Here is a 15,668-nt window from a genome sequence, read left to right on the forward strand (position 1 = left end):
GAACAGAGGTAATCATCTTTGGTAAAATTTTAATGAAACCCAGATTGTTCTGAATTTATCAAATTATTTCACACAGATAAAACTTGGGACTTATTTTTACTAACAATCTATGCCAGGTATCAGCCAGCTTTTGGTCTCTGGAGCAAATATGGTCTGGTGCCCGTTTTTGGTAAACTGAGTCTTACTGGAACAGTCATGTTCATTCATTTCTATACTGCTTACACCTACTTGTGCACTACAATAGCAGAGAAGCACCACAGAGATAATGCCTTTTAAGTCCCAAGATATTTACAATCTATCCTTTCCCAGAAGAAGTTTACTAACTCCTGATCTATTGCATGAAATTAAGTGGATTGTAATTTAACATAATTAGTATTTTGTAATTCCTATTATTGGACAATATTTTATTCTACATTTTAAAAGTACATTGTTGGTAATGGTTTCTCTCATTGCAAAAGCTACAATACTGAAAATTCAGCAGCTATGCCTGATTGCCAACAAATAAAAAAAAATCAAGAAAAGAAACTTCCAAGAAGTCTTAGAGAATAGTTAAAGACCAAGTTCTCTCAGATAGCTAGGTAATTTTTAATTATTTCATTACATATTTAAAAATAATCCAAGCCCTATACAAATAGTTAGTAAGGGAGTCAAACGTAAGTCTTTTTCTTTGAACACCTACATGGGCATTTATTCAGAAAAAAAGAAACACCAAGAAGCTGGAGAAAAAGGGAACTAAAAGGTCCAAACATAAAGTTGGAAAATATTCTTAAGCACTTGTATCAAGTACTTAGAAAATATTAAACAGTTAGGACAAACCATTCACAGTTCAAGCCCAAAAATGATCTGGTGAGCAATATAATATAAAATTAAAACTAATTTGGATCAATCAGTGAAGCAATAAACAGGTCAACTATTAAAATCGTATCACTTATAGTGAAACAAATATACAGAAATAAACTTCAAAAGAGGTTAAAACACTAAGAAAATCTTAATAACTGATAACATTAGGTAACTACTAGGACAAGGGGGACATTATTACATGGTTCTCAGTAACTTTTATCTCTGGGGCAAATAAACTGATTAGAAACACTAGACTGTGGGAGTAAGTATTAAGCTGCTTCAACTACGAATTCTATGACATTTTGTTACAAAGTGCATATGGTGCAGGTCTTAACACTCTTTAAGTACCAGTTAAATGATTATACCAGAACTGCGTTGCATTAATTTCAAGGTTTATACTTAGTGATAATTAAATGTTAACATCAATGATTACTGATTAACTTTTCCAGATTCATTCCTACTATCTATGGAATTATCAAAAAAAAGACTAACATTACCCAATTTAATTAAGCTGAGAACAGCACAAGATTCAGTGACTTTCTCTACCTCCTTCCTGCTGACAAGGAGATAAAACTATTATTATATGGGGAAAAATGGAATCATGCACAGAAGATGAGGTTCAAAAAAAATGGCAAAGATCCCCAAAGTTCATCAGTTAGTATTTTATAAATACCATGGTACTTTGGTCACATCAAATGATTGGATGTTGATGATTGGTATTAATGTTTATACAGTCTTTTAAGTACATACAGATGCTACCATAAGAAAATCATTCTAAAAAGTACTCCCTTCCCTTATTAAATCTTAGAAAATTTTATTTTCAGATATTTGATAAACTAAAAAGGCTGATAAGAATTTCAAGAGTTCAAATAAAAAATCAAACATGTCCCGTACACAAAAACAAATTGTTCAGCCTAAGAATTAGCTAACTTAATTCAAGATACACAAAGATTCAAGTCAAACAGAACTCACTAGTAACCAAATAATCTGACAATATACACTCATAAGATTTGGCTTAATATTCACAATATCATGAAGAGAAAACAAAAATATTAAATTGACGTTAGCAACTCTACTGAAACTAGAATAGGCTTAAAAACATTTCCAGTGGCTCAAAAGAATGTCTAGCTACTATTCAAAATTCAGGTCCAGACAATACCTGAGTCTTAGAAATCTGTACACTATCTTGTTTTACCAACTATTTTTAAAATCCAATTTTCATCTATATACACCCAGAATAAATTTTGGTTCTTCTTACATTGTATAGGGAAAGTTGGGAAAAAAAAATTCCCCCAGTGGAATTTCTATCATGTTGACATAAATTTTTTCTGTTCACTTGAGGGAAAAAAACCCTTGATTTTTACCAAAGAAATGGTAAAAATAGAGGCAACTATAACTTAAAATTACATAGCTTCTTAATGTTTTATTCATAGCATTTATACATCGGAAGCTTCACTGATATTTAATTTACTGCAGCATCCTGTGGGTGAAGCACAAAATTACATTAATTATAAACAAAGAAACAAAGCACTTTTTGACTTTTTAAATTTATATATATATATTTATATCCAGTTGACAAATAGCATCACAATTATTACTGTATAAAAAACTAAAAATCACCATGGAAGCTAAGGCCTAAGTTCTTTTGCCAATTATTCCCTTTGTTTATGTCTAAGAGATATTAGAAATTAGATTCCAGTACCTAAAAAAAAAGTCTATATTATTTACATACAGTATGGAAAATAAAAGCTGCTTTTTGGCTAAGATAGATTGCTGTTTCCTACAATATTTACATTGTAAATGTTAGGGGTAAAATACTACTAACAAATACCATTTATAATGATATTATACGGTGCCTGGAGTTTAATTCTTAAGTTGTGTATTCTAGTAACTGTTGAATAGACTCTGACTTCTAACAAATCCAATACTATGCTTCTTTATATTACTAATTTAGATACTGTAAGCCCAATATTTATAATTGCTATAAGCACTGAACTTTAAATGAAACAATGGCAACATGTGTGTAGATGGAATTTTATTTTGTATTATAAAATATAAGGCCTTAAATGTTTACCCATAGTTATGAGACTATTTAGTATTCTTTTAATTTGTTAAGTCTCATATATGATATATCCCTAAACAGTGAAACTTTCCAGTAACTTACCAGAAAACAAGTATTTAATTGTGTTATTCTGTTGTTAGAATTCTTCTTCTAATGTTTCAAAACATGTCTAAACCCTTGGCAAAAACAAAAAATCAATTCGGTATAACAGACTTAGCTTTAAACCGTACTTTAATTGTCAGTAACTGTAACCTACTGGTTACTGAACCAAATGCAGAATATTTAGATGACTCACTGTGAAGTGAGTCAAATCACTGATAAAATGCATAGAAACTGGAGTTAAATTTTAGGGACAGTGCAAGGTGGTTAATGTGGAAAATGGTAAATGCTAGTTTCATTAACAAAAATGGTAATAAATGCAGATGAATGTTAAATTAACATAGTATAAAAGAGAACAGTTTAAATAAACTTGGATTCACACATTACAATAGCAAAGTTATGACAAAATGAACCGAAGACACGAACAGTTCTGAAAATTCTCTTTTCAGCCTACTTCCAACAGAAATAGTCAGGCTTTTTTCCTGTACATAGTTTGATGCTTTGTCTATACCATATATAGTAGAAAAATAAATTCTTTAGCAACCTAGAAACAGTTTATAAAACTCTTAAAGTTTAATTTTCTTTGCCAGACATGCCAATGTTAAACTGACAGCTATAAATTAAAGCTATATAGACAATAGGTATAAGTAATATAGAACAAGTTAAGAATACTACATTTACCGGTTATTTTTTTTAAAAATTACTGTACTTTCTTAATTCCTGTGTGCTTTGCAATAGGAATAATAGGGACTTTGTTTTCTTAGAAAAGATAATAACATGTAAGAGTATAACACAAATAAGATAATTTATAATATACATGTACTTCAACAGCAGCCTGGTTCATGTCGACATCTTGGTTCTGAAGTTAAAAATGGAAGTAAAATACCTAGGACATAATATTGGTAAAGAATATTTTAGGAAAAATGGAGTAAATCAAACTCTTAGGAGCCTTGAATCTCAAAATTATCTATTTACTTTATCATACACATAAAATAATCTTAAAATTGCAGTATGAATGAAGACTACATCAACCAAAGAATTTTCTTTACTGCACAAAATATAATCTATAAATGGAAAACAAACCAATTTTTTCCTTTTCCAGTGAAAAGTGGCATGGTTTGACATTGAAAAAATTTTGAATGAAACCTAACAAAATTTACCTGTGCCATCTATTCTGAAAATCTTACTTATAATTTAGTTTTCTGGTTGTATCTTCTCTAACAAAAAGTTTAACCCCCAAAGCAGCAGTCATTTATAGCAAGTCTGGTACCAACATCAAAGGAAAAAATTGGTTTAAAAAATGGTGCAAAAGCCATTTTGAGTTTAGTACAACACATCTCAGAAAAGAATATGCATACAAGTTTGTAATTTTATATATACACACTCCAAAGAGTCTGTCAGTACCCAAAGTATTTTTATTGCTATATTAGCAATGAATTTTTTTGGATATGTTTTTAAGGGCCACATAAAAATAGATTCAAGGAACAGATTAAATTGAAGTCCTAGATTAAAATGTTTGGTTTAAAGAATTTTCTACAACAAATTTCATGTTTATGTATGAAAAGTTATAGAACCTTATATGAAAATGTCATGAATTATTTTCTACACTATACTAAATGTATTCCCCAAGAGGGAATAAATTAAAATATCTAAAATATATTAGATTAAGATTACAAGACCATCATAGATCTTTTAAACATGCATCTGTTTACAGAATTAACCGTATACAAAATGTTTTTTTTTTTTTTTCATTTTGGACCCACAAAGAAACGAGTTGGTGTCAAGTATCCTCTGCACAACATTATCAACTAACGTTAGCCACAAGCTTGTCCCTGGTATGTGTGTAAAAGAAATAGGTTCATTCATCCTTCATCAAATCATCCAAAGGTTTACTTAGATGAAGGTGCAGAAATGTGAAATATGTTAAGTGTATTTTTTCTTTCTTTCAAACAACATCCTAAGCATGGCCTAAGTAGCCTGAAATTATAAAATACTTCACTGGGCTTTTAGTTATCTACAGAGACTGCTAGAATGTAAATTAAGTTGCCCAAATTAGCACATCAAATAACAAAACCAGCCATAAAGCAGGCTGAAAAGGATTAAATGTTTCATATATGAGTTTTTAAATCATTTAATTTCTATAGAAAAATTTTATTCACAATATAAGGTGACAGAAATTGCCACAGGAATGATATACTGATTGCAATAAGGTTGCATGCAGCAGCAGCTTTGTATTTTATAGCTATTTTTGTTTATAAAAATTAAACCTCTCCAGTCATGCTTATCACGTGGTCTTAGATTTGTAATGTAATTGAATGAATAAAGAATACCATACAGTTCAAAGAGAAAATGTCCCATCACTCTGAATGTGAATTATCTGTATGAAACATGAGTATACTACTGAACCCTGAAACATGCATGTCTAGATTTGCTTTTTGTCCAATTTCAGGCTGTCTGCAATCACTTCCTACTTATATAATACCAAGAGGATCCGTCTGTAATTGTGGTTGTATCAGCTGAGGTTGCAAAGGTGGTGGTAACTGCAGAGGTACCATTGATTCCACCAATTGTCCTGGGTTTGAAGGTGGTGGAGGAGCCACAGTGTTCGCAGTTTCTACAATTTCTCCGTTGTAAAAGAAAAACTGACACTGTTGAATAAATGTTTCAACAACAGATTGATGAATCTTAGTGGTAGACAGAAACTCTCGATTTTCAAAATCAGGTCTCATCAAGGTTGGCCAAAAACAGATGGATAAATTGTCTGCTGTCATTAGGTTGATTTTATTTTGCTGACTAACCCTGAAATTATAAAAGGAAAAAACAGAAATCAAAACTCATTATAATTATAGAATCCTAGAGGTAAAGGCATCTCAGATTATTTACTGATTGTATCTCAGATTATTTACTATTTTATCTTAACTTTAAATATAAAAGATCTTGTGCATTCTATATTCAACTACACTCTAAAACAGAAGACAACAGTAAAAAATTCATGTCTTACGGAAATAAAAGATAGTCTTTAAAAAAGTTACACCTTGGGATTTAAAAATTTACATACGGAAGCCTTCTTAATTCTTTTTCCCTTAGGGTAAGAAGATCACGTGACAAATTTTAATAAGTTTTCACAACAGAAACAAGAAATTCTAATTGCATATCCAAATTCCCAGAATATTGTGAGAAGTAAAGTTAAATCAGGATATTCTATCTCTTTCAACAAGCCTTGGAAAAATTATTTTACCATCATCCTACCAGAGGAATTTTTACCTTTAAAAAATTAATTTTTGAGTAGTTAACAGAATAATTTTTTAAATCATTAATTACCTTGTATATTTTTACAAATTTCACCTGGAAGACAACACTCAGTTTACAACACAATTCTACCATGAAATTCTTATGACTTAATAATTTACAAGTCATCATACATTAAATGACTTGCATCTAGTTCTTTAAATGGGCAAGCACATCTATCATCATCTCCAGTAAAAAAAAGAAATATGAGAGGTAAACCTTGGAGTGTAACTCAAATGATTAAATTGGGAGATTACCCAAATAAAGCAGTCCACAAGTATGCATCTGAGCAGAAAAATCTATTACTACTACAACTACTACTACTACTAGGCCAAGAGGAAAATCTTAAATTTACAGATAAAAACTTTTATATATAAACCAAAGGAAATCCCCCCCAACACCGAAGATGCTCCCTGAACTAAAAATAGGTTTTCTATGGTAAAAGTCATTACTATATTAAGAGAATTTGAATAGTCAGAATAATAATATTTAAAATAAAATAAACCTTTATCAGGGACGAGGAACCTTTTTTCTGCCAAGGGCCATTTGGTTATTTTTAACATCATTTGAGGGCCATACAAGATTATCAACCTAAAAAACTTAGCTTGCTACAGATTTATTGAAATTTTGAGTCCCACCTGTGGTTGCTTTGGCAGCCACACCAAATTATTTCAAGGGCCTTATACAGCAGGACATTCCCCACCTCTGCAAAAGAGGGTAGGTAGTTTGGTGCCATCTAGTGCAACAGGCAAGAGCTAGGTTCTGCAAATACCTATAAAACTGAAAGGCATGTATATGGTAATCAGGTCTAACAGAAGTCAAAAAGTACATACAGAGAAAATGTACTAAATAAGCTAGAAATGAGAGGCAAGAGCTGGCATTATGGCACAGCAGGTTAAGCAGCCACTTGAGATGCTGGCTACATTAGGCTAGCATCCCACATTGGAGTCCCAGATGCTTGTCTTCCAATTCAGTTTTCTGCTATGTGTCTCAAACGGCAACGGCAGATGGCTCGAGTAAACTGGGCCCCTGCCACCCACATGGGAGACCATGGCCTGGCTCTTGGCTTCAGCCTAGCCCAGACCAGGCTGCTGCAGCCATCTGGGGAATGAACCAGCATATGGAAGACTGAGTGAATGATTGATGGATCTATTTTTCAATCTATCTATCACTATCCTTCTCTTTGTGTTTGTGTGCGCATGCACACGTTTTACAAATGAGTATTTTAAAAAAATGAAGAAAGAAACGAGAGGGATCAGGGAAAGCTTCTTGAAAGAAGTACTATTTGAACTGAGTCAAGGGGGCACGTGAAGAATGATAGGAAAGAAGGGAATTGCAGTTAGAATTCTGGCTCTTAAACTTTAGCATTTATTGTGATTTGCTGGAGGGTTTGTTAACAAACAAGATTGTTGGGGAGTACATGATTCATTCTGTCTGGGGTGAAGCCCAGTAATTTGTATTCCTAATCAGTTCCCAGGTGATGCTGATGTTGCTGTTTGGGGGACCACATTCTGAGAAAAGTTCTGTCATAATATGATTAAGGATATGGCACAGACTGATTCTGGTTAACTGGTAATACTGTTTTAGTATAGCAAAGCCTGGTAAAGGATAGGAGAAAAGGAAAGAAAATGACTAAAGAAGTCAGAACCAAATACTTAAGTGTTAAACTTGGATGTTATCTTAAGGAAATAGGATACCATTTAATTCTAAGTGATGTTATAAACCACACACTTACGTACTAAAGTTTGAAATTCATCTCAAGGTAATAGGAAACCATTTAATTTTAAGTAATCTTTACAGAAGATGTTTTAGAAAGATCATTCTGGCATGAGGATCAAGGAAGGATCAGGAAGAAAGGTTGGCAGGGAAAGAGCTCAATTACAATGAAATCAGAAGTCCCAAAGAGAACTGATAAACCCTCATCCTCAGTGGCAGAGGAAAAGAAAATGGAAAAATATTTAGGAGAAAAAAATTTGCTGAATGGTTGTGGAGAGTGAAAGAATATAAACAAAAAGTAACTCTACAGATTAATTTTGGCAACCTTTGCAATTTGCTAATCATCCATTGTACATTTACTTTTCTCCTGTACAAGAATGTAAGCTCCATGAAATGAGTAACTATTTTGTTCACAACTGTGTCCCTAGCACTTAGTCGAGTACCTTACACATAGGCCCTTCACCAATTCCAATCTATCTGAATATTCCTCTTAAAACTTAAATCTGATTATGTTATCCCTCTGCTATACTCTCTAGTAGATCCTCATACTGCTCAGGGTAGTAGAATGTAAATCATGCAATGCTTCTTTCATTAAGGAAGTGTACCCCCATCTCCAAAAACCATCAAGTGAACTGAACAGTATGCTTCATGACTTGAGCTTTATATTGTAAAACCTCCTTATCTTGTCAGTAAAACATTTTAAGGAGTAACACTACTAAACAGACTAATAATACTGTTCTGTATGACCTGCCACTATCCCTCCTCCCTGTCTTTATTTTTTACTCTGCTTCCATTAACTAGGTTTCTTCACTGTTTCTCAATGCATGAAATAGACTTTTGGCTGTGTTAACTGTTTTATTGCCAAAACCAATTCTGGAACAAAGTAATAGTAATCAAAATAATTTTCATGGTAGACCAGCCCTGTGATTCTGTGAATATGTTCTGACCTCTGCCCCCTTTCCCTACCCTTTTTAATGAAATCCAATTCTTATTCCGGCCAAACAATAAGGTCTCCTACTGAACCCAATGCAAGTCTATTATCACACTACGAGCTACTACTATGGTATTTCTAAATAGAAAATTCCAGTAAACATACTATAATACCATGTATGCTACAATTTTCATAGAAAAGGTTATAAGAAATGTTAACACAATTTTATACTTCACTGATAGCAATAATAAAATATTGAACAGTCATTAATATTCTAAGAACTACTAGCTGAAACATAATTTGGACATTGATATTATTAGTCAACAAATAGCAGTTCATTAAAATGCCAGTAGACAATGTTATGGAAAGTACTATTTTGTAATAATTAGCATATAATAGTAATAATCTCATTCAGTCCTCTCAAAACTGTTTTTGTGAGCTATTATTATTCTCCTCTATAGTTAGGAAAATAAACATGTGGCTAGGATAAGTGATTTAGTCAACTAGCAGTATTTCAAACAGTCTGACTCTATAGCCTAACTTTTAGCCATTATACAATAAAGCTTTCAACTTAATAAATGCTATGGGGAGAAGTCTGTTTTGAAAATAGAGTAAACTTGAAGCTTAATAGACTATTAATATAAGGATTAGTGCCTTCATTTCACATAAGTCAGGATTGCTGGTAAAATTTCACTACAGGTAGAACAGCCAAACAAAATAATAACCAACATACATGACAGCAAAGGAGGATGGCGGAGAAAGCATATGGAACCCTTTAAGACTTACATTATAATCATAAAATGTGTCAATATGTAACATTAAACTTACAGTTTTCCTCTTTAATTCTTAATTTTTCCAACTCCAAATAGGCTGATTCGGTTAATTATCTTGAATATAATTTCATAACTAAATTTCTAATATTATACATGAGAGAATTGCTAACAAATAAGCAGGATAAAAACAGAAAATAGGGGGGCCAGAGTTGTAGCACAGTGAGTTAAGCCATAGCCTGCCATGCTGGCATCACACATGGGTGCCAGTTTGTGTCCTAGGTGCTCTGCTTCCAATCTAGCTTCCTGCTAATGTGCCTGGGAAACAGTGCCTGAACCCCTGCCATCACATGGAAGACCCAGGACCCTCTCTCTGTAACTCTACCTTTCAAATAAACAAACAAATCCATTTTTTTTAAAAAATTTATCACTGTTTCCATAATTACTACAAGAATAATCACCATAACTTTTAGCTATATATTAGACAACCAAAACTGAACTGTTTTTCAACTTATATAAAGCTTTCAAGTTTGAAATGTATAGAATATTTTCTTTGCTAAATAAAAATACCTGTTCAGATGTGTTATCACATATCTGAATACATCATAGTTTACAGGGTGAAATTTCTTAACAATTTCTTTCAGGGCATGAAGACGTTCTGTTTTATCTGGGATTTCTGTAAAAATAATGAAGAATTTTGTGTGAACTCAAAATATTTGATAGAGCTCCTTGCTCCACGTACTAAAAGAGACAAGTAAATATGGGTTTGAAGCACAACAGGATAGGTAAACAAAATCAAAAACAATGTTCTAAAGAACCCAAAAATCTAAGAAATCACTCAACTGATGTAATTTATCAACATTATCATCTACTACTTTAGTCTTTTTCACAAGTAAAGGAAATTACCTGTAAAGGTCAAAGCAACTATACACTGGTAAAACAGAAAACAATATACTAGAAATTTGCTCATTCAATTTAAATAACAAAATTGTTATTTAGAATTAAGTAATTACTTAAAGATCCTTTATGCTCTTAATATTCATGCTACAGATGGTAAAAACTCAGGCTTTGCACATTGAAATATTTAACCCAGCAATTATAACACCAAAGGAGTAACCAACATTATTTAACAAATGACTATGGATGTGTTCAAATAAAATTTTTGGAATTTGAGTTTTGTATAATTTTAATGTATCATAGATTTTTTTCTTTTTGTTACAAAAACCACTCTCAGATCACAAAGCCTTCCAAAAACTAGTGACAGGAGGAATATGGCCTTTGGGCCAGTTGTATTCACTCTGCATATGACAGTTTTCCTTTACATTCAGTCTAAGCATTTAATTTATCACTCTCCAAGTTTATATTCAAATTACAAAACATAATAACTGAAATGTGGTCTTAAAACAAACAAGAGAAAACACAGTGCTTTTCTTTTCCTTCTTTTTCCATTTGGAGGTGAATATGCACACCACATCCTTACAGATATTTTCACTTGTAATATATAACTTTTAAGTCAGTCATCAAACATTTTCTAAATAGCAGAGTTTTGAGCTTATTCTTTATGGTCAAGAAATAAAATCTAATGGAACTATTTTCCCAGTTTACACATGGGAGAATGAATAAGGCAACTATCGTTCTGACAATACAATGAAGTGGTTTTTAATTGAACAAAGCACAGAACTTTAATACAATCAAAACCATAACGAAGTAATTTCACTTTATACAACCTTAAAATGGAATGCTAAAGATAAACATTTGGAAACCACATTATTTTAGTTATTGATAGACAATCTGGATTATGCAGTAGGTTACCTGCTACCCAAATAGATCTTAGGTCTCATATTCCAAATAAATCAATATCTGGCATGGAAAGAAATACTCATTGAAGTCACACCATGTTCCTGTCTTACTTGTACCAGAAATGATTTTAAATAGGGGCCAAAATAAATTTTGTCAACCTAACATTTTTTAAAAAAGATATACACATGTACATACCATTCACAGGTTAATATTTTACTGAAGAACACTGTAAGATACATTCTCTTGAAGGATTAACTTTCTAATAATGCCTTTCTAGTATGAATTAAAACTATAAACCTCAAGCTTCAAGTACTTGAAGGAATATTTCAATCACCTGGGAGGCTTTTAAAAACTGAATATTCATCCCTAGACATTCTGACTGTCTTTGGATTTAGAGGAAAATACTTTAAGAAACAGAGCTCTAGTGAGTTAACTTTTTAGAAGCATATACTCCAGATGCAAGACTGATTTTAACAGCTAGCAATCAACATTAAAAAAACTGACATCATCATCTATTTCCAAAAAGGTAGGTTTATACTTACTTGCTGCTTCCAATAGCTCTGGATGAAGAGAATATGGAATTAAAGGATCTGGCAGATCTGCAAAGAAAGCCTTAAGAGCTCCAGCTACAGCATTTACTGTTACTTCCATTGATACTAGATTGATATTGTGATCTACGAGGCAAAAATTAAAATTTTAATTTATCAAAAAGTTTTAATTTATTAGAGAAGAGATAAGCTAAGCAAGTACTCACAGATGAAAAGATACTTAAGTCTTCTTTCTAACCACTTTTCTTTACAGGCCAACAAATCATATAGATCATGGAAAAAAACAACTGAGTATTAAGTACTTTTGTTTACAATCAAAATTCCTGTCACACAGTACAGCAGTTAGCACACTTGTATCTCACACTGGAGTGTCTGGGTTCAAGTACAGACTCCACTTTGGATTCTAGTTTTCAGCTAATGCACACATTGGGGGCAGCAGATGATGGCTCAAATATTTGGGTCCCCATCACCAACATGAGAGACCTGAATTCAGTTCTTGGTTTTTGGCTTTGGACTGGCTTAGCCCTACCTATTGTGGGAGTTTAGGGAATAAGCAGTTGGATAATAGAAGGGCTCTCTGCCTCCTGTCCTTTCAAATAAGTATTAAGTAAATACATTTAAAATGTTATTAGGTTTATTAGTATCTTACAGAATTCTACTAATACTAATGTTTTTAACTTTTATATAACAGTTTAAATGTAAATAGGTTCTTACAAAACAAAAATGGAGGGGTGGGCATTTGGTGTGGCAGGTAAGATACCACTTGGGACACTTGCACTCTGTATCAGAGTGCTTGGATTCAAGTCCTGCCTCCACTTCTGATTCTAGCTTCCTGCTGGTGCGCAACCTGGGAGGTGGCTGATGATGGCTTAAGTGGCTAGGTTCCTGCTACCCACATGGGACTCCAGGGGGAGTTCCTAACCCCTGGCATCTGCCTGGCACAACCCTAGCTTTTTGGGCATTCAGGAAATGAACCAATCGAAGGGAGTTTTCCCTATAATTAAAAAGCATTCAAACAGAAAATCTCCACATACGTACACACACACACACTTATGTATTCTCTTTACCCAAGTGCTTTTTATGGCTGTCTTCACTCTTTCCATTATGAACGTACTTTAAATTCTGTTTCACCTACTCCCTCTTATAATTCCCCATGACTCAGTTCCTTATCAAAAACAAACAAAAAACCCGCTCTAAAATAATCAACAATTGTCTTGTTAGTATTAAAAAACACACATTTCCTAGCTTTCCTGTATTCCTAATTGCACCTTCAAGTTCTCTCTTCTCAACATCCATATATTTACAAAGTTTTCAAATGAAAAATCAATTTTCCCACCATGAGATTCCAATAAGAAAAATGATAATCTCATTTTAAATAATTATCTTACCTTGATCAAACTGCTTTTGAATATTGTCTTGATCAGTTTTGTTTCCACTGACACGGTACAGACCTTCAGTACATAACCCTAATAAAACAAATATGCATGCTTTCATAAATATATATTAACAAATAATGTACTTATACATATTACTTTAGGAACTTACAAAAATATGGTGGTAAAATATTTTAGCGCATTTTATTTTTAAGTATGTCCTTAATGGACTACTTTACTCTCTATTTTAAACCATGTAGGATATCCAATTACAAACACTATGAGAAGACACATTTCTCCTTATTCCACTCTTTTTTTTTTTTTTAAGATTTATTTATTTGAAAAGCAGAGTTACAGAGAAACAGAGGTAGAGAGAGAGGTCTTCTATCTGATGTTCAATGACCAGATGGCCTCAATTTCTGGAGCTACGCTATTTAAAGCCAAGAGCCAGGAGTCTCCTCAGAGTCTCCCACTCTGGGAGAGTGCAAGGGTGCAATGGCCCAAGGACCTGAGCCATCTTCTTTTTTCCCAGGCCACAGCAGAGAGCTGGATCAGAAGTAGAGTAGCTGGCACTCGAACCAGCAACCATATGAGTTGTCGGCACCGAAGGTGGTGGCTTTACCCGCTATGCCACAATGCCAGCCCCCCTACTCTATTCTCTAATATAGATTAGAACCCTGAATACACGGAATACAAAGAACACACTGAATGATAAGGAGAAGGTGGACTGGCTAATGATCTTACAACACAGGAATGACATGTTAAGTTTCCTAGGTTTTCTTTTTATCTCTTATATATCCTAGACTGAGCAATGGTGCGGCCAGCAACAGGGAAACAACAAAGAAGAAGGGAGTAGGGGATGGTGCTCCAAACTGAACAAAGCAAACTAAACAAACAAACAAAACAAAACAAAACAAAACAAAACAAAACACCACCAAGAAAAAACCTGCTCTCTCCAAAGACAAGACTGGGAAAGTTACACCTAGCAAGAGAAAACTTTTTTGATTTGCAATCACCCTACTCAAGCCAAACAGCAAACAATACCTCCTCATCCTTGTCAGAAGAGCCAAAACCTGCCTATATGTAAAATGAGCCTTTTATACTCCATGGAGTGTCAACAGAGGTTGAGTGGAGAGCCTAGACTTCCACTACTATCCTGAGTAAGAAGCATCCTCTGTTCCCACTATAATACTACTAGTGGAGGCAAAGTGGGGAGTCTGGGCTTCCATTTCCCACCTTGTAACCCTTGTTTCTCCTTTGCTAAATGGTGTCAGAGGAGGTTGCTAAAATAAAACATGATAGATTCAAAGTCTCATAACATCCAAAACGTCCAGGACACAATAAGACAAGAATCAACTGCATACGAAAGCCAAGAAAAATCTGAAGTAGAATGATGAAAGTGAATTAAGAACCACACAAAGATGACAGTTATAGAATTATCTGGCAAGTATCTTTAAGCAGATGCTATGAAATATGTCAGTGAACAATTACAAACATACCTGAAACAAAGTATAAAAAAACAAAAAACTTCTCAAATGGGCTCAACAGAAGGACAGACTTCAAAGAGTAAGTGAACTTGAGGATGTATCAATAAAACTATCCAATCCGCTGGTTTTTTTTTCCTTTGACAGGCAGAGTGGATAGTGAGAGAGAGAGAGACAGAGAGAAAGGTCTTCCTTTTGCCGTTGGTTCACCCTCCAATGGCCGCCACGGCTGGCGCGCTGCGGCCGGCGTACCACGCTGATCCGAAGGCAGGAGCCTGGTCTCCCATGGGGTGCAGGGCCCAAGCACTTGGGCCATCCTCCACTGCCTTCCTGGGCCACAGCAGAGAGCTGGCCTGGAAGAGGGGCAACCGGGACAGAATCTGGCACCCCCACTGGGACTAGAACCCGGTGTGCTGGCGCCACTAGGTGGAGGATTAGCCTATTGAGCCTCTGCACAGGCCAAAACTATCCAATCTGAATAACAAAAAGAAATTAGACTAAAAAGGCAAGAACCTTGGGGCACTTGAATAAGAAATCTAATGTCTGCCAATAGTCTATACTACTATCTCTGTATTCAATGGGGCAGGAACCTGAAAGCATTTTTATGTTTTTAAAATTTTTTAAGGTTTATTTATTTTAACTGAAAGGCAGAGTTAGAGAGACAGAGAGATCTTCCATCTGTTGGTCCACTCCCCAAATGGTTGCTGACAGCTGAGGCTGGTCCAGGTCAGAAGCCAGGAGCTTCTTGCAGTTCTCC

At 34.0% G+C, this 15,668-nt stretch overlaps 1 protein-coding gene across 8 annotated transcripts in view; it reads right to left on the minus strand.

Moving 5' to 3' along the window:
• Positions 1-660: 660 nt before the first annotated feature.
• ARHGAP5 (Rho GTPase activating protein 5) overlaps positions 661-15,668 on the minus strand; it is a 90,079-nt gene continuing 75,071 nt past the window's right edge. For 3 of the 8 annotated variants that reach the window (XR_011380769.2, XM_070053778.2, XM_051822156.3), the window contains 4 exons: positions 13,443-13,520; positions 12,049-12,180; positions 10,277-10,382; positions 1,488-5,800 (listed from right to left, as the gene is read on the minus strand). Coding sequence is in view for 6 of the 8 variants with exons in the window: in XM_070053778.2 (XP_069909879.1) it covers positions 5,473-5,800; positions 10,277-10,382; positions 12,049-12,180; positions 13,443-13,520 (644 nt within the window). In the remaining 2 variants the exon portion in view is untranslated. Of the gene's footprint in view, positions 5,801-10,276; positions 10,383-12,048; positions 12,181-13,442; positions 13,521-15,668 lie in introns of all 8 variants that reach the window. The other 5 variants (XR_011380768.2, XM_070053777.2, XM_070053776.2 and 2 more) reach the window with 2 other exon arrangements.

The sequence above is a fragment of the Oryctolagus cuniculus genome, chromosome 12 (genome assembly GCF_051225735.1).
Source record: "Oryctolagus cuniculus isolate XC-2025 breed Fujian yellow rabbit chromosome 12, ASM5122573v1, whole genome shotgun sequence".
Lineage (NCBI taxonomy): Eukaryota > Metazoa > Chordata > Mammalia > Lagomorpha > Leporidae > Oryctolagus > Oryctolagus cuniculus.